General features: G+C 42.4%; 1 protein-coding gene across 2 annotated transcripts in view; it reads left to right on the forward strand.

The window, feature by feature from the left end:
• Nucleotides 1–20,667, forward strand: part of fmn2b (formin 2b) — a 583,001-nt gene that overhangs the window by 301,895 nt on the left and 260,439 nt on the right. For both annotated transcript variants that reach the window (XM_085980275.1, XM_085980276.1), the window contains exon 8: nt 9,707–9,794. In XM_085980275.1, the coding sequence (XP_085836401.1) occupies nt 9,707–9,794 (88 nt within the window). The remainder of the gene's footprint in view (nt 1–9,706; nt 9,795–20,667) is intronic.

A 20,667-nucleotide genomic window follows, 5' to 3' on the forward strand; every position in this document is an offset into this window, starting at 1 on the left:
TACGATTTAACGGTGAAGGGATGGCCAGCACATGGCGAACCACTGTTGCCAGCATTCTCGCAAAGGAGAGAGCAGCTGTCAGTGTGCCGAGGAACTTTGATGTGTGGATCCCGAGTGGTGATTCCACCCAAACTCCAGCATAAAGTGCTAAAGGAGCTTCACGAGGGGCATCTGGGTGGAGTAAAAATGAAGAACCAAGCCAGAGCATTTGTGTGGTGGCCAGGTATCGATGGAGACATCGAAGAAATGACCAAGAGCTGTCCAGGATGCCAGAAGGTCCAAAACGCCCCACCACAAGCCCCTCTACATCCATGGGAGTGGCCCTCATCTCCATGGCAAAGGGCACATATCGACTTTGCTGGTGCATTTATGGACTCAATGTTCTTAATCGCGGTGGATGCACACTCCAAGTGGCCGGAGGTAATAAAGATGTCCTCCACCACTACGGAAAAAACCATCACAGCATTAAGGACCATATTTGCCAGGAATGGCCTGCCGGAACAGATCTGTTCTGATAATGGACCGCAATTTGTATCCGAAGAATTCAGGAAGTTCTTAAAAAGCAATGGGGTTAAGCACTACACGTCCGCCCCATACCATCCCGCCACCAATGGATTAGCTGAAAAGTTTGTCCAGACCTTCAAGAAGGCCATAAAGGCCATGGGTAATGAAGATTTAAATCTACAACATAAGGTAGATAACTTCTTGTTGGCGTACAGGAATGCAACACATGCGGTTACAAACCAAACTCCTGCCATGATGTTTTTCAATAGAAGACTAAGATGCCGGCTGGATTTGCTCAAGCCAAACATCAGAAGGGATGTAGAGAACCGGCAATTTCAAGGCATGAATGAAAGGCCAACTAGAACCTTCCAGATAGGTCAACAAGTTCTGGCCCGGGACTACCATACTGAGAAATGGCAGCCTGGAACCATTTGCACACGACTTGGACCGCTGATGTATACCGTGGACATTGGAGAAAGCATAATAAGGCGCCATGTTGACCAGATCATAGAGTCATCCGAAAAGGGACAACCTACTCCACAACTCTATACGCCTAATGATGAAGCAGAGATACCCATAGTATCTACCTCCGATCCAGTGATACTGGAACCAGATGAACCTGACACTGGCATTCAAGCCGAATCGACCTTGCCAAAAGAACCTACTACACCACCGAAAACTACTACACCACCGAGGCGTTATCCGGACCGAGTCAGGAAGCCTCCAGAGAGACTGAGTCTGTGAACTGTTTTTACATGAAGCTGTGTGTATATATGTTATGATGTTATGTTTAATGGGGAATATATACGGTTAAGCTAAAAAGGGAGGATTGTAGTGTATGTAACCGTTCCACCTTTAAGAGAACTATTTTAAGGGTTGCACTACTTTTATCTTGGCTGCTGTATACTGTAATACCGGTGGTGACCACACCGGTATATAAGTGCTGTGTAATGATTTATGGGGCAGTTCCGCCCTGACCTTCAACTCGTAAAGACCTGTTAAAGTTTACTCTTGTGGTCTGTGTAGTAATTCTGAATATAACACACAGACTTAACACACAGTCTGTCATTTTTTGTTTTGCATTCAAATAACCAGGAAATACTCTGGTTCTTGACTCTGTACTGTTTTGAAATGGTAATGCATACACCTCCATTAATATTTAGTGTTTTGCTCTGTTCGCTGGCCTCCCATGTGACTTCCCCTTTCTGCACTGTGTAATAACATAGACAATCTTTATTCCAGTCAAGTGTTCTTGATAATTTGTTGTGGTTGGGGCCTTTCCTTAAAATGATGCAGCATGATTTGTGGTTTCTACAAAAAGTGAGGGAGTAAATGTCTCAAATAGCAAGTAATAGATTTTTTTTTCCCGCAGAAGGGATTGGGGGAAAAAGTTACTTTAATGTGCTTTAAAAGCATAGTGTGTTCATGCAAGTTTTTATTTTAAAGGGGGAATCTGAGACTTTAGGTAGTTAAGAGGCTAATGAAGTAGTCTTGATGACTCATTCCCATAGACTGTAAATAATTAATAAACAGTATGGAATAAAGAAGGATGTACATCTTTAAAAAAAAATCAGCCTAGCTTTTGAAACCGGAATGGTAGCTGAGGCAAAGTGGACCCAGATAAAACCTGTTGCAAAAGTCAGGATGTAGAGGAGCTGTAGAGCCGGTCAAGCAAGACGAACCCAAAGAAGTGGGGCAACTTAGTCATTATTTTTGTGATCTGTGGAGATAAGCTGCATCAAATGAATAAAATGAATCTCATCATAACTCTTAGTGTGGAATAAAACCGCCGAATGATTTGCACCATGTCTCGCCTCTAGTATTAACTCTTCCACCTTTGGAAAGATGGGAAAAAATGTATCTGCGAAAGTCATGGATATGCTTGAAAAGGAGTAATTGTCAGGGCTAAGGGGAAAGAGCAGGGGAGGGGTGGGACTAATTGGATAACTCTTTCAAAGAGCTGGCACAGGCACGATGGGCTGAATGGCCTCCTTCTGTGCTGTAAGATTCTATGATTTCCTGTTTGGGTCTCTGGGGGGTGGGGGGGGGGGGGAGATCATTGTTGCATCCCCATGTTCTGCTATCATAATAGTGGGTATAGGACAGTGAGCGTCAACTCCCATGAAAGCAAGATACAGGAAACTTTCTGGTATCCGGCACTGACGGGACCGAGCTGGTGCTGTTAGATCAAAACTGCCGTAGAAACCAGCGCTAACATTAAAACATACGGAGCTCAGAGCTCCGTGTGAAGCAACAAACCCTGTTGCTTAGCAACAGCTTCAAAACCGTCGGCGCAGCTTGCAAGCATCTAGCTGAAGCTGTTGCTTAGCTACAGAGATGCTTGCTGAGCCAGGACTGGAGAAAAGAAGCAACGAAAAGAAAAAAAACTTATCTGAACCGACTCCTGAATTTTGCCAGTAGATAGAGCTTTCCGGACATTTAACCTCCAGATAAACGAAAGTTTCCTGTACTCAATTTACAAAAGTGACTGGCTACTAAACCAGAGAAGGTATCTACCACAGATCTGAATTTGTAACAGTCATCAGGTAAGCACAAACTAGACTAAAAAGTGAAAAGTGTGTAATTGCTATCCATTGAGATTTCACCATTGGTTGGTCAAAACACAAGGTTAAAGTTTTCAACCGAGGACGATCTCCTGTATCCCCAAGGTAGCATTGATTATGATGTACCCAAATGTCAAGTAAATGCTTCAAGTGGTATTGATTGGAATGGAGATCTTGATTCAACTGAGAGGCTGTGGGTACACCAAAAGAAGAATATTTATGCAAGACATGTGGAACTTGGCCTTGTTGTTTTTTGTTCCCCTTTGGCATGATAGCTCTGATCAGTGAAGTAGATATTTGTTTTTCTGCTGCATGAGTTTACTCTTCTGACAGTATGTTCCCATACTAGGTGTACACTTTAGGTCTTCACAGTGTATCGAATGCTGCAGTTGTAGGGGCTTCACGAGCACTTGCTGATGCCAATAGGGCAGATTGTCTATCAGGCCAGGAAGTGTTTTATCTTGAATTGACAAACAGGATGCAGAATTTTAAGTCTCTCATCCAATGCAGGCTAGGTATCAGTCGGGATGATCTTTTTGCCATCTGATGAGCAGATTAAGCTTTCTTGATGCAACAGTCTGGGAGTTGTATCTGAGGAGTGTTGTGCTTGGCTATGTACCAGCATACTATGTTATTAATATTATTCTCCCTTTTTGAGAAGTTGTTGAAAAGCTGAGGAGCCTGGCTTGGTTTCAGGTTATAAATTGTTTTCATGCAAATCACACATTTTTTTTGTAGAGTCGGGTGAAGAGGCCATGAGGGGTAGGATTGGCGTGGATTTAGAAGCTGTAGTTTATGCCTGTAAAATGTACTGGAATTATTTTGAGGTAACCAAGGGTTCAGTTATGTCACCGATCACAGTGACCTTATAACTCCAGGGCACAACATCGAGAGATGCACTGGGGGAGGCGGGGTGTGGAGAGAGACTAGTTTCACTTTGGTTTGACATTGACAATTGTATAACATCAGTGCGGTGTTGAGAAGTTTGAAAACATTCAGAGAGCTTGTTAGATTTTGTGGGCATTTCATACCCTCAAGTAAAGTTTTCTTAAATGTTTTTGAGGGTGTTTACTTCTGCATACATCTATATATATAATATATAACTGACTTGGATTTTCAATTGGCATTAAATAGGATTAAGGGTCCTAGAATGAATAGAAAATTAGCTAGTCTAAAAATCCAGTAGAAAGTGGAAGATTGCCATAAAAAGATGAGGGTATGTCTGAGAACACTAACCGGTGGAGATTTGCATGACTCCTGAATTCCTAGCTTTTTAGACTTTGTTTAAAGGAAAAACTCATTAATATAGATTCGATTATGACACCAAGCTATGTGGCCTGGTGACTATTGTAGAGGAAATTGAATGCATCCACAGAGAATTGGGCAAATTAAGAATTGTGGGCTCAGGAATGGTGGAATTTTAATTTGGTTAAATGCAATTCACATTAGAACAGGCATCATGGAGATATGTGTACCAAGTGAATGGGTGACCACTGGAAAAGGTGGCAAAATTGGAATAGGAAAATGGTTTGCATGTATATATTAAAAAAAACTCACATTTATATCAAACTTTTACAACCACCCGATGTGTCAAAGTGCTTTACAACCAATGAAGTACTTTTGAAGTGGAGTCAGTGTTGTAATGTGGGAAACACAGCAGCCAATTTGCACACAGCAAACTCCCACAAACAACAATGTGATACTGACCAGATAATCTGTTTTAGTGATGCTGATTGAGGGATAAATATTGGCCAGGACACCGGGGATAACTCCCCTGTTCTTCGAAATAGTGCCATGGGATCTTTACGTCCACTTGAGAGTAGACGGGGCCTCGGTTTAACACCTCATCTGAAAGACGGCACCTCCTACAGTGCAGCACTCCTTCAGTACTGCACTGGAGTGTCCGACTAGATTTTTGTGCTCAAATCTCTGGAGTGGGACTTGAACCCACAACCTTCTGACTCGGGCGAGGATGCTACCAACTGAGCCACTGGCTGACATTGATCATTCACAGCTTGTACAATCCAGGCTGTATCCAGAGGGCATTTAATGATGTGGAACAGGGTAACACTGTTATTTCTAGGTAAGCCTACATTTAGAATATGCCCAGTTTGATGCCTTCAAAAAGACATTGATTTATTGGATAGGGTTAAGAGAAGAGCAGTCTGAATAATTAGAGGTTGCTCAAAGTTAAGAGGGGGAAATTCAACATAGCTTTTTGGATGTCCTTGGCTTCCTTACTCCATAATGTAAGGTAGGGATGTCCAAACTTAAGCCTATGGACCAATGGCAGCCCTTGAGCCTGGGAGTCCAGCCACCAAAGCCTAGAAAAGTTGTCTTCCCATCCGCTTATATTTGTTGTTTGCTGGTTTGTCCTCGGGGAAGTTTCTGAGCCTGAATGTTTGTTTGGAAATGGCGCTGTTGCCTCGTTGGTGGATAAAACCTAAATTGGAACACTAAGCACAGTAGTTTGAGCTATATGTAAAATAATGAGAATGTGGACTTAAATTTCAGATGCAGCTGAGGCTCCGCGGTGTGCATCTCTACGATGACACAAGCTTGAATACCCTAATGTAAAACCAGGATAATGTGGATATAAGTTTGACATTAAACTGTAACCTGCAGGAATCCCCTCTCTCCCCAGCATCTTGAATAAATATGCAGAACAGGTTGCATCAGAATCAGTGGGTAGTATATTAATTGATTCATTTAAAAGAAGCTCGGTGAATATCTAATAAGGAACAGGAGTGAAGATTGTAGACGAGGATGATTCAATTCATCAAGCACTGATGTGGTTTTACTCATTTGGAGCTGATGGTAAATTTTGTCATAAGGAATAAAATTGGTCTGGTAAACTATAGTTGACTGTAATGCTGAGTTGATATGCTGGAGTTTTTTTGATTACTTTAAGGGTGTGGAGGGAAATTTCACAAGGAAGTTAAGAGTTTTATCTTGGGATATTTGCCTCCTAGTTACTTCCTTTTCTCGTGATGAGTCCCACGTCTTGTTTTACGGGGCAGAAATGATGGCCTGTTGGACTTTTCCTCTTGTCGTCATGCTGACCTGATCGGGATGAGATCAAAAGGAATGCAACAAAATTTGGAAATGGGTTAAGAATGCGCGTACGACATGGGGGGAGAAATTCAGTTGCTTTGCGCCTCCTGTTAGTGCCCTAAGAGGGTGCTAACGGGGCGCAAAGCAACTAGCGCCTGGGCATGGCGCCGCCAACGCCTCCCGCGAAATTCAGTGGGAGGTTAGCGGAGGTGGTAACCGTTGGTGCCTTGTGGCGCTGCGCTGGTGGCGATGACGTCATCGCCCCGGCCGCGATCTTCGGTAGCGCCCCCTGACTTACCGCTGGACGCTATGACGTCCGACGGGGTCAGGGGGGCCTACCTGCAGCTGGGGCAGCACTAATTAAAGACGAGGTGCCGGGCGGCCATTTTTGTTGCCTGCCAGTGCCTGCCTCCGTTGCTGTCCCCGGCCTCCTGAGCACTCCATGAGCCCGGCACTTCTCGAGTGTCGGGCTCTTTTGCCGGCACTCCGATCCCCGGTGGCCCAGCTGGGCCCCGGGTCGCGCTGTGCAAGGCCCCTCCCCTTTAAGAAGGGGAGGAAGGCCTGCAATACCGCGGCGCCCCAAGACAGAGGCGGGGCGCTTCCAGTAGCATCCCGCTTCCCTCTTGGGACACTACTGATGAATTTCAGCCGCGGGGGGCGCTAATTTTTTGGGGGCGCTAAAAGTAGCATAGTTAGCGCCCCAAAGGGGGCGCAACTCCATTTTTTTTCCCCCCTGGTTTATACTGCCTGGTTCCATAGTGCCATGTTATTGCTGGAATATTTTTATTTTGAAACCTATGGTGCATATTTGGTAGCTTAAGCCTGATCGAGTTCTGTTTTCCCCATTTATGTTTACCCCATGTCTTTAAGTAGTATTGCTGGAGCAATTTTATTCAATTTTTATTTCTTGCCTGTACATAATTACAAAGAATATTCAGATGGCTCTGAGATTATATTTTTTGAAGGATCGAACCCATTAAATGAACTGCAATGTAACAGACTGGCTGCCAAGGTGACTAATTCTCAGCTAATATTTGTATAAATTTGAGGAATGTTGAAAATTTGTGACATTTGCACATATTTTTTTCTCGTAAAGGTAAAGTGTCTCTTATCAAGATGGAATCCCCCTTTTTCTCTTTTGGTAAATGTCCAGTGGAAGGACGAAATTCGGTTAAGCCTTTTTAAATTGTTTGACAAAATGGGTGTATCAAAGGAATGCCATTATTGCAATTAAGGAAAACCTTTGCTCCTTGCAAGCCTTTGTAAGAACATTCATAAAAAATCTCAAGCTTTGGACTACTTGTCAATAATCTTATACATTAGGTGGCTAATATTTCAGTTCTTAGACATCTGCGACAGCCATCAAGCACTATCAGCTCTGAGGAAACTTGACCTAAATCATGTCATTAAAACAAATTTGATGAAAGACTTTATTTAGTGTGGTAAAAGAAATGAATCACTAGACCTGTCAGTTAATAAAGCATGTCACCTTGCTTTGTAAAGATCCGTCTACTAGTGGAATAAATTTAAAGGCAATTAATGCATCAGTCTGTTTATTTTATCAAGGAGAAATGCCTGTAGTTGTAGAACTTGTTTTACACCAAAGAAGCTTGTGCTTCGAGCCAAAATGGTATAGCATCGATTAACCAGTGTATAATTTCATTATAAATGCCAAACAGGGCCTTCAGACTAATGTAATCGCTGAAGAAAGCCTTATATATTCCAGCATTAAAATTCTTTCAACAGTGAAATTGCTTGGGACTTCCGTTTGAAAGCCAAAGCCTTCAAACAGTATCAGAATTTACCATCTGTTAAAAAGCAAAAGCAGAATCTGTGCAGGATGGCCCCACAGAATTACACAGTTTCACGAGTTAAATTGCACGTTTCCCTGAAAATGTGCATGTAGATAAAACCATTTTTTTTTTTTTTTTTTAAAAAGCCCAATGCAATTTTGGGTTTAAAAATAGGGCTTTAAAAATAAAAGTTCCCCATGATATAAAGTTCTGTGGGAGCTTCATTCGAATCGGTCTGTGTGGCTGATCGGGTAACCGGTGCAGCAGGGATGCTCTTTGGAAGCTGCGACTGTGTAGAGGGAGCTTTGCTCTCAAACTAATGGTGCTAACTCCGCAGAGAGAGTTTGATATTGATGAGGTGATTTTTTTTAATTTTCCAGCATCATTATCCTTCAACTTGAAAACAAAAGAAAAGGAGCTGTGCATGTGCAGTACCTGTTTTCCATCATCACATCGTTATGCCCGGTGCCACTGCCAGCACCTGCTCTGATATTGCATGGCCGTTTGTACCATTCTGAGGCTGTTACGCACAGCAACAAAATATTTAATCCGATAAGCTGTTCTTGTCTCGATCTAGAATGCCTAATATGAGCTACAAAAATCTTGAAATTGGTTCAGTGTTGTGCAGTGCATATATTCAATTCTGAAACCTGAAAATAGGCAAGATTCCTATATTATTCAAGGGCCTGTTGCTCACCAAACTAGAAAACAAGTTGTCTGCTAGGCTATTTCCTCACCGTAACTAAAGTCAACTTGGAGCAGGAGCTTTTTGTCAAACAGGAGCCTTAGCTTCCTTTCCCAAGCCAGAGGCCCCTCGTGTCTATGCAGCTTCTTTACAATAATTTTAAAAATCTCTATTAAATCCCCTCTTAAGCTGCCTTTGCGCCAATGGGAATAGTCCTGGTGTCTCCTCTTAAATATCGTTTCCCATTCCTGGCATCATACTGGTGAATCTACCCTGTATGGTCTCTATGGTTTTAATGTCCTTTCTGCAATGCAGCGCTCAAAACTGTACACAATATTCTAACCGTGGCTAACTACTGCCTTGTACAACTTTTGTCATTACTACCTTGTTATTTGACTCTTACTTATAGAAACCCAAAAATGTTCACAAAAGCTTTTTCAATGGCTTTATCTTCCTGCGGTTGCACTTTCAGGGAATTATGTATTTAAAAACTTAGGTTGTCCACACACTTCAGTCAAAACCCATTCCTCAGTTTTCCCCTCAATGTATTGCCTCTCTTTGCTAATTTACACACCGTTCTGTACTATAAAATGGGATGAGACTGTCTAAATGCAATTCACATAGGACCCTTGCAGCCAATGGAGCAAATATCACCTTCAGTCTGGGCTATATTGGAGCTTGGGCCCCGAAGTTGAAAGGTCCATTTGCTAACCTAAGTTCCCCATGCTCTTTTTGTTAATGATTTGCAGCAGAGAAGAGGGAAGACCAATCTTATTTTATAGGAAAGTAGCTGGTGGCACAACATCAATGTTGTATTCAGAACTCTGCTGAGCTCGTTTCATACATTCAATGTAATATTTGATGTCTGGAAGAGTGCTTGAGTTTCCATTCCTTTATGAATTTTAATCTTCATTGAACCTCAGAAGATCAGAGTATTCCCAGTCCTAATTGTGCTAGTGTATTGTTAAGTAGGGTTAATGGAAGACACTGAACAGGTCCTTTAAATTACATTCTTTTTATTTAAAAAAAAAAAAAAAATCAAATGGAATCATGTGCATTTAGGATTTGCTTCCCAATAACTGAATTCTTTCTTCTCTTGATTCCAGGTTGTGAAACTTCTGACCAACAAGAGGTCGCAAGCTGTTGGAATTTTAATGTCGAGTCTTCACTTAGAGATGAAAGATATCCAGCACGGTAAGCTCTTTCAGTGGTTGTTGGCAAATTACCCATAAAATTATTTGTCACGATTTTCCAGAACCCGTTTACAGCTGTCCGCAATGTGCTACGACTTTATCTGTTATCGGTAATGCTACTTTGAAGGTAGATGGATATGTAATATGCGGGTATGGAGTAAGTGTCAGGTTATATTAAAGTGATGAACACGCACACACGATCAACCTCAACAGCAGTAACTTGTATTGATACTTCTGTCATTCATAATTCACCCTGTGAACAGTAGGCATGTAACGTGACTTGTACTGTAAATCCTAAATGAAAGGGTTGAGTTTCAGAGCTTAAAATGAATTGCATGTGGATTTAAAATTACAGTTTGTAAATGTTGGTATGTGTCTAGAGGAAAAAAAGTGGTGCAGATGTATTGAACGTGTTCCGTAAGGTTTTGAATTTATTCCGTAAGGTTTTAATCACTTGTGAGCAGATCGGCTGCTCTTTGATGTATGTTGGGCAAATATTTACGAGAAGAGCAAAGTGGTACCTTGACTCGTTGATAGAAACATTTGCTGAACGATAGCACAAAGGTTTACAGCTGCTACACCCCAAAAAGTGATTCCTCCTCTTAATCACGCTGCTTGAGACACTGAATGGTGAGGGCAATACCCCAGGCTACCATGGCCTACAAACTAACCAACCCCTTCAGGAGGGGAATATTGTGTTGAGGGAGAGGTTAAATATACGAATAAGGAGTGTGGTCCATTCCAGTAAAGTTATGAAGAGTAGGTGTACCATTCAGATTAGCAGTTACGCATGATGGATGTTCTGTAACAAGGCCACAAAATTATAGGCTCATCTCTAACATTGACCTAATAACTTGATAATCATTCTCATTCCTGGAAGAGTATCAATAGAGGAAACTGGCTGATGCATTAGGTTAACAAATTAGTCTTTCACTTCTGAGCCTGGGTGGGCTAGACTAATGGGATGGACACCTCCTCTCTGCTAGTTGTTGAGGGGCTTTATATGAAAGGTAATCTCCCTCAGAGGGCCCAATATGAGCAATAAAAATGACACGAGTCCAATAGGGGATAGTCTTGGGTTGGAACTGAGGCACATTGTTGATATCGATGGCTGGTTGTGCCATACCTGAGTGATGTGGGAGTGACAACTTACCGTCTGTACAAAATTCACCCAGAAACAAATGAAGGGTGGTTACAGGTGGCAGCGCATTGGTGGGCACTAAAATTGTCTTGCATATTTTCTTAGGGGGTTGGCCTGGAAGTAGCAATGTTCCTCCAAAAAATGTTGCTTGTGAATTGCTGAATCCTTGCTGATTGGGCATGTTTTACAAACTGTCTATCAAATTAAAGCTTGGTGTGTCAGGTAATGAAAATACCCTAGCAGCAAAGAGAATTTCTTATTAGCAATTCTGAAAGATGATTGGGGTAGGGTGGGGGGGAAGGAAATGTGTAGCTCAGCAACATTGTTAAATGGAGATTGTTGCACAGTTTACAGAGGGTTAAATGATGTCCAACAGTTTGTCTGCTTTCCAATAATGCCGCTCGAGTTGGATGTTGATTTGCGTGAATATTTTCCAATAAATTTTAAGAATTTAGAAAGAATTAATAGTGATGTTTGTGAATCACATTTAGTCACAGTCTGAGTTCTGTGAAATAGATTTCTGGGGGTTACTAAACTTCTTAAATCAAAAAAATCCCGAGTGGTAGTCATATATTACGGCGCCAGCCCTGGCGCCAAGAGGTACTTGGTATTTCTTGTACTGGCAGATGTATTTCAGTTAAGTCATAGACTGAAGTCTGAAAACAATGATATGGTCGTTTTCCTCAGTCAAGTACACGAGTCAGTTTGAGTCAATAATGAGAACCAAATGAATAAAGGAGTCAAGCTAACATCTGTGGCTCTGCTACATATGACACACGCTCACTGCGAGGCTTGCATGATGTGCAATTATATTTACAATGATTTGACATGAAAATCTATAACTTTGTTTCTAAATGTGCTGTACATGTAATCATTAGAGACTTTTATGCAGCCTACGTGTTGAAATTTCCTGGCCTCTTTCAAGTCCTGATGAACGAACGAATGAGTTTCATGTCTTTTTCATCCGGTATTCTCTTTTGAGTAAATCTCCTCGGTGGAGCAATGCCGGAACGGTGAACCAAACCGAGGTCAAGTACCTTGTGCGTAGTCAGGTGTGTAAAATAGGAGCAAAATCAGTCCAAGCTTGTCACTTCAAACTCTGGGTCCAGTCTGTTGTGCCTCAGCCCCTGTCAAAAAGCCATTTGATAAAAGCTATCAAGTCCTGGTTTGTCCTGTTTCCATGCAGCACAATATTGACATTTTGTGTTGCAATGCACTATATATTAATATGAATAAAGAGAGGCTGATTTTAATGAAAGCTGTGTTTATCAACAGTACTGTCTCCGCATAATGTTCTGTTCTCATTCTTTCCTACTCATTTTTCGATTGTGTATCAACTGGAATTGGATCAAGGAGATTTTAATGGCACCAAGTGCATCTTGTGTGTGCCAGAATGATTACAGCTAAGTACTTCGTTAAAACAGGGCTAACATTCATTATAAATTGTGCTGTGGGACCTGCCAAACATTTTTTTGTTCCCCCTCTTTTTTTTAAAAAAAGTGGGGGCTTATTAGAATGAAGTTCACCTTCTCAGTGGTCAAACTCCATAGACCTTGTTTGGGCAGGACTCCACAAAGACTTTGTAATGGGAGGTTTGCGACCCAGGGACTATATAAAAAATAAAAAAAAATCAGTCTTGAGACACGAGGGACTCCCAAAAGTTAAGTGCTCTTAAATTGTCTGGCGCACAAACTTAAATCATTGCTTTAACTTTTCTTGTAGATTTTTTTTAAATTGTGATGTGAAATTAAAACTGTGGTTCCAATGAGGTCAAAGGAGGCCAGTTACTTGACAGACCCGGGGATGAAACTGAGCAATGAACAATGACCAACAAAACAGTTTAACAGCAATTGCTATAGATAAGCAAAATAGTTCTGAAGGATTCAGCTGAACAGGATTAGTTCATGAGTAAGCTCCTGTACTACTTTGAGTTTTAACCAGGTAAATGTTTTGTTAAAGTTTGCAATAATTTATAACATTGTCTCACTGTATAATATATATTAATCTTTTGGTGCACGACCTGTAAATTATACAGCGCCACCACTGGCGTAGCGGTGTAATTATAGCATGTCAAGTTTACTTAGGCATCTCCCATTATAAATGTACGCATAGGAATTTGTAATGGAATATATAAAAAGGACAAAAATCTAACTTTAAAATGGGGACTGGATTAAGTCTGAAGCCCCTGGTCCAATTATCTCCCTACAGCTAACCCCACTTCACCTGAAGACCAAACATGGTCTTGACTCCTAGTGTACAATGTTACAGAAGATTGATTAATGCCAAAAAAACAGTCTTGATTTTTACATTTCTTCCCCCTGACTGCCTTCCTTGGTTTGTGAGGACACATTAAGCTTGTATGCAAAATCTGAGGAGGAAAGGTCAGGTTCACCGATTTGCTCCATAATTACTTCTGTAATTGTGGTTGAAATCAGCCCTCGGTGTCTGTATCCTAAAGTTCAGTTTAAATGTTCATATGTAATTTTATTGCCTCTTAATGTCTATCTACAAATTCAAGTTGCCATTTTTGTGCTAATAACCAGTGTTTTTATTGGTTTCCATAATGAATAAATGGTAATGTGAATTGTTGCTGCCAATCAATATACAGTGCCTTTCATGACCTTGGGATGTTCCAAGGCAGGTCACAACCAATTAATTACTTTTTGAAGTGTGGTCACTGTTAATAGTGTAGGTGCATGCAGCGGTAAATTTACACACAGCAAGATCGCACAAACAGCAATGAGATTAATTACCAATTAAATCGTTATAGTGGTGTTGGTTGAGGGATAAATATTGGCCGGGAGAACTCCCCTGCTCTTTTTCGAATAGTACCATTGGATCTTTTATGTCCACTTGAGAGGGCAGATGGGATCTTGGTTTAATGTCTCACCTGAACGACGGCACCTCCAACAGTACAGTGCTCCCTCAGTACTGCACTGGCGTATCAGGAGGAGTTATGTGCTCCGGTCTTTGGAGTGGGACTTGAACCCATGACCCTCTGACTCAGAGGTGAGAGTGCAGTCACTGAGCCACAGCTGACATCAAAGAGAAGTTGAACGAAAACTGCAAAATAAAACTAAAGCCATACATTATAAACAACTGATTACAGGGATAGCAATTCAAAGGTAGCAATCTAATCTTGGGGGTTCAGATGCGCTACCTGTATAACTATAAGCTTGTTCTAAGAGTTAAAGGTGTACTCAGAACCCCCCTCTCTTAGTTTGCTGCCTTATAATAAGTACCAGATATCCATTATTCTATATTTAACAAGTAGCTACTGCAGGCTTTCACCAGATATATCTTCAGTATTGAAACAGAGGGAATTAACACCCAATTAGTGTAGTAAAGTGCGCAGGCTCTAAATTTAATCTCTCGGTCCAAGTGATGTCGACAAACTGAACCATGTTGTCTACTGGATCGCTGTTAATCTGTTGCTTTGTTACTGGATTTCAATAATTCCATGTATTGTGCATTTTAAATATAGAACAGTGTTCAATAATATGTCCATTATAAACTCCAGTTTCTGAACATGATTTTAAATTTGTTTGAGTTCAAATGTGAATACCAGCCCAACAATACCAGAAAGTTGCTGTGTATTAACTACGGGAGGAAAAGCTCAGCAATCTACAAACAGCCATTCCTAATCCTTCTCATACAGACTGTCATGGAGCAATCGTTGCTCACACAGGGGAATTCTAGTTGAATATAATAATGAAAAACACATTTGCATCAAACTTCCAAGTTAACCACGCAGACCTATTTTAATTGTGTATATATTGGAAGGGCTTTGTAAGGCGGCATGAAAGACTTGAAGTGAACTATTTTAACCCTCTCTAAGTCTGTTTATTCAGAACCAAATCCCTGATTCACTTAATGCGTTTATTCATCCGATCCATGGGAATCTACAACTTGTGGAAATTTCAGCACTAGCGGGCTTATTTTCTTTCGCCCTTCCTATACGTGCACCATGGATAGGATTGCAATTTTGCTAATTAATTTCTGGAGTTAAGTGTACCACATTTTGGTTGGTAAAGCTAGCTTTCCCCTCTTGCTCATGCTGTCTTCCCCCTGCCATAGCTGTCTTGAGAAATGGTAAAACTTGGCCATCAAGGGGATGTGATCGAATGTTAACCAGGGCCACGAGAGCTAGTGACTCACCACTGTATACACAAATGAAATTTAGAATTGAACAGTTTAGTGGGAGAAAATTCTAGAGGAAATACTTCATTAAAGTACTCCAAATTTATGAAACAGGCTCTTAAAATCTCTTTGTAAAAATAAAAGAGTAGAACGTTACTTGTATGGAGATCCATCTGCTGGACCAATCTCTGACCTTGATGGAGTGGCATCACAGTGCAGTTCGAATCGAATCAAAGCAAATTCTCTGCCTTCCCAATGAGTCACTGCCCTAATACCTCCTTATGTGGCTTGGTGTCAGATTTTGTTTGGCAGTTCTCCGGTGGAGCTCCTCGGGACTACATTACAGCCGTTACATAAATTCACGTTGTTGTTTCTTGTCGTTGAATAGTGTAGCTTTTTGGAGTTTGGCGGTGGTGGTTTGGTTCTCTGGCTGGTCTGGATTTTAGCAACATTGCCTTTAATGGAGCTGCTCTGGGACACTCACTGTTGGGGCTGAAGGGGAGCAAGAAGAGATGGATCGACTGGTTCTGTAGAAGTACTTTTTTTTTCCAAAAGTGAACAATTTTTTTATGTGGTGGGGAAAAAGAGTACTTTGAGTAAACGCCTATACTTTCTTTCCCCTTTAAATTGTCTTCTTGGGACTTTATATTACACACTAATTTCAATAAGGAGGAAAATGAATTATTCACTGGTATATTCAGTAAAGTCTCTTGTGATTGAGTAGCTACTGTCCCCAAATTACAATGGAATGGGTGTCTGGTGCAATGCAAAAAAGAACTCCAGACATAAATGCCCTTATAACAGATGGTATAACTCTTCTCTTTCAAACAAGAGAGAGCCTCGTCATCTTTCCTTGACCTTCAGCAGCACCAAGTCCCCTACTATCAATATCTTGGAGTCACCTATTGACCAGGAGGTGAACTGAACCAGCCATATCAACACTGTCACTAAGAGCAGGACGAAAGCTGGGTATTCTGTGACGAGTGGCATAGTGGTTAGCACTGTTGCCTCACAGCGCCAGGGACCCGGGTTCGAATCTGGCCTCGGGTGACTGTGTGGAGTTTGCACATTACATAGATACATAGAAGATAGGAGCAGGAGTAGGCCATTCGGCCCTTCGTGCCTGCTCCGCCATTCGATGAGATCATGGCTGATCTTTTAATTCAGTATCCCGTCCCCGCCTTCTCTCCGTAACCCTTAACCCCTTTTGCCCGTAGAAATATATCTAATTCCCTCTTAAATATATTTAATGAGCTGGCGTACACTGCCCTCTGTGGCAATGAGTTCCACAGGTTCACCACTCTCTGAGTGAAGAAATTCCCCCTCATCTCTGTCCTAAATGGTTTAGCCCTTATCCTCAAATTATGTCCTCTAGTTCTGTTCTCACCCGCCAAGGGAAACATTCCTTCTGCATCCAGTCTGTCTAGACCTGTCAGAATTTTATACACTTCTATGAGGTCCCCTCTCAATCTTCTAAACTCCAGTGTGTACATCCCTAAACTACATAGTCTCTCCTCATAGGTCATTCCCGCCATTCCTGGTATCAGCCTGGTGAATCGCCGCTGCACCCCCTCCATGGCAAGAACATCCTTCCTCAGATGAGGCGACCAAAACTGTACACAGTACTCGAGGTGTGGTCTCACCAGTGCCCTGTACAGCTGCAGCAAGGTATCCCTGTTCCTGTATTCTAACCCTTTTGCTATGAAGGCCAGCATACCGTTTGCCTTCTTGACCGCCTGTTGCACCTGCATGCTCGCCTTCAGTGACTGGTGTACAAGAACACCCAGGTCTCTCTGTACTTCCCCCTCTCCCAATCTATTGCCATTTAAATAATAATTTGCCCTCCCGTTCCTGCACCCAAGGTGGATAACTTCGCACTTGTCCACATTATAGTGCATCTGCCATTTATCCGCCCAATCGCCCAGTCTGTCCAAATCGCTCTGGAGCTTCCTGGTCTCTTCCTCTGAGCCCACCCCCCCTCCTAGTTTAGTGTCGTCTGCAAATTTGGAAATGCTGCATCCGACTCCCTGATCCAGGTCATTAATGTAAATTGTGAACAGCTGGGGGCCCAGGACAGATCCCTGTGGTACCCCACTTGTTACTGCCTGCCATTCAGAAAATGAGCCGTTTATTCCAACTCTCTGTTTTCTATCTGACAGCCAGTTCCCTATCCACGCCAAAACTTTCCCCTTTATCCCATGAGCCTCAATTTTCCATGCTAATCTCCCCGTGTTTGCGTGGGTTTCCTCCGGGTGCTCCGGTTTCCTCCCACAGTCCAAAGATGTGCGGGTTAGGTTGATTGGCTATGATAAATTGATCCTTAGTGTTAGGGGGATTAAATACGTGGGGTTACGGGAATAGGGTGGGATATGTGTTGGTGTAGGGGTTACGGGGATCGGGTGGGATATGTGTCGGTGCAGGCTTGATGGGCCGAAATGGCCTCTATCTGCACTGTGGGGTTTCTGTGATTCTGTGAGTGGCTCACTTCCTGACCCGCCAAAGATTCTCCATCTACAAGACTCAAGTCAGAAGTGTGATGGATTACTCACTGCTCATCTGGATGGGCACAACCACAACAACACTTGAAGCTGGACACCATCCAGGACAGAATAGATTGCTTGATCAGTACCCATACCATCTGCATTCATAATCATCCCCTTCAAGCATTGTGGCTGCAGTCTGTGTAATATACAGAATGCACTGCAGCAACTCACCAGCATTACTTAGACAGCACTTCCCTCCCTTGCGACCTCTGCCACTGAGAAGGACGGGAGCATCACCGCCAGGTCAGGCACCATCCAAGTATTGCCATTCTGTAACTGTTGCTGAGTCTTGGAATTCCTAACCTATGTCATTGTGGGACATCATCAGCATAAGGGCTGCAACACTTCAAGGAGAAGACCCACACCACTTTCTCGGGCATCTAAGGATGGGTAATGTAGCCTTGCCAGCGTCACGCGCATCCTGAGAACATATTTTCAAAAAGAAAAATGAGGGTCATCAGAATCTCGTAAATTTGTAGGAACTTTTAGCATTGCCTAATATTGCAACAGTTTAAAATGGCTTGTGTGACGACTTTGTCTTCGTGAAGAAGAGAATATACAAAACTCAGCTTGACATTGAAGTGGGAGGGAGGAAGAATCCTTCTGTTTACATACAAAGGTGCAACGAATGCTTCATTCGGTCCACATTGGTTGGCCGGACACATCCAGGATTGTGACGTTAATATATGTCCGGTTACCACGGTGAGTCCTAATGGCTGACACATCTCGAGCATTTTTCAAAAACGAACCAAGTGCATACTGTGACACAATTAGCATCACCTCGGAGCTTGATTAAGAATTATTGGGGGCCATATCTGAGGCCGTCTGCACACGCTGCCCGCCCTCCTGCCCCTGCAGAACCGCTGAAAAGAAATAAGCCTGTAGAATGTTTACATACTGTATTAATAATAAAACAATTGCTATAATAAGTTGGTACACTTAAATTAAATTGATTCAGAGATTGTAGCAGTTTTTCTGCATTATGATGAGTTTTACTGTGGTCCCCATATTTGGCTGGGCCCCAGTAGGTCCATGCATTAATCTGCCTCTGCATCTCCTGGTTAAAACAATGTTGGCTGTTACTCCTAACCAACGTGGTATATAAGCTATCCTCTGTCATTGTGCCTCTGTTTTATTTTTTGATGGACAGTTCTCTCTCCAGTGGCACTGCGGGCTTAGAATAAATGTGACAGCTGCTGGCAATTACTTTCATAGCCTCATGGCATAATGACGGGCTGAAACTCCATGCAGCTTCAAGCAAGATTTATGTATTTCTGAAACGTTGTTAGAAGAATTCTGATCAATCTTGAAATGACTCATTATGTTGGATTCAAAACCTTTTTTCTTTTTAAACAACAGAGTTAAAATACGAATGGAAAATAGTGCTATCTTTATTGTGCTGATCTTTATTTGCTTCTGTACAATACTTAATCAGACTGATTTGTCACTTTTAGCTTGAGATGTATCATCTGTAAGCGTGGCTTTTTTTGCCAAATCAGAGAGATCTCATTATTTCCAATGCATATCCCAACAGCACAATGTTCTTTGTTCACCCTGTGCTCAGCTAACCCAGGTATTTAGTAACTGATGTGCCAAATAACTGCCCGAATCCAAAGTTAAAGCTTAAGACTGAAGCCTTTTATTAAATAAGAATCATGGCAGAGTTAACAGAGTCCATCATCAACTGAGCCCTTGGTAGAACATACCAGAAGAGGGGCAGGGCCAGGGAGGAGCATTAGTGGTTCCCCCTAGTGGAACATTCCAGACATTACAAGTGCAAGTACAAATATCAGAACACAGTTATTTCATCACATTCACCCCCTGCTATAGATTCAGTCTGTCAGGTGGTCTGATAATCCTCTGGAACGACGTAACTCTTGCTGAGGCTCCTCCCGGAGCACTAACTCCGGTTCATTAGAATTCCCAGGATCATCAGCATTTTCCACACTGAGGGTTTGTGTCTCTGAAGGTCCAATACCACAATTGAAAACTCTACTCTCCGAGTCGAACTCTTCGAGCTCCAGCAGGTGCAAGATCTTTAATAGAGACCGTATCCTCTCGCCCATCCGAATATTGAATATACGCATACTGGGGATTAGCATGGAGGAGTTGTACTTCCTCCACCAGTGGATCAGTCTTGTGGCCTCTCACATGTCTGCGCAACAACACCGGGCCTGTGGTCGTCAACCATGTGGGTAACGATACTCCATTAGTAGCTTTTCTTGGAAAACTAAACATCCTTTCATGAGGGGTGGCATTCATCGCTGTACACAAGAGACCTTATGGAATGCAGCACGTCTGGCAGGACATCCTGCCAGCGAGAGGTCGGCAGGCCTCGTGACTTCAGAGACAGTACGATAGCCTTCCACACTGTCACATTTTCTTTCTCGACCTGCCCATTACCACGAGGGCTATAGCTGGTAGTTCTACTCGTTGCAATCCCCTTCGATAGCAAAAACTGTCGTAATTCTTTGCTCATAAAGGAAGAACCCCTATCACTATGTATATAGTTAGGCATGCCGAACAAGGAAAACAGTTGGCAGAGGCACTTAATTACAACAGCACTGGTCACATCCGGACAGGGGATAACAAAAGGGAACCGAGAGTACTCGTCTATAATATTAAGAAAATAGACATTACGGTCGCTCGATGGAAGGGGACCTTTAAAATCGAGACTCAAACGCTCAAATGGTCGAGTTGCTTTAATAAGATGAGCTGGCTCGGACGGCTTATAGAAGCGGGGTTTGCATTCAGCACAAACACGACAGGTTCTGGTCATTGTCCGGACCTCCTCAATAGAGTAGGGTAGATTGTGGGACTTAATGAAGTGGTTCATTCTGGTAACCCCAGGGTGGCAGAGTGCGTCGTGGAGACTTTGACGCTTATCTGTACCGAGACTAGCACATACTCCTCGTGACAAAGCATCCGATGGCTCATTAAATACTCCAGGCCTGTACTGAATATCAGTCATATGTTGACAGTTCTATTCGCCATCTTAAAATCTTATCATTTTTGATCTTGCCTCTCTGCTTAGTGTTGAACATAAAGGC

The sequence above is a fragment of the Somniosus microcephalus genome, chromosome 3 (genome assembly GCF_052327205.1).
Source record: "Somniosus microcephalus isolate GS21.2 chromosome 3, FLI_Smic_1.0, whole genome shotgun sequence".
Classification (NCBI taxonomy): Eukaryota; Metazoa; Chordata; class Chondrichthyes; order Squaliformes; family Somniosidae; genus Somniosus; species Somniosus microcephalus.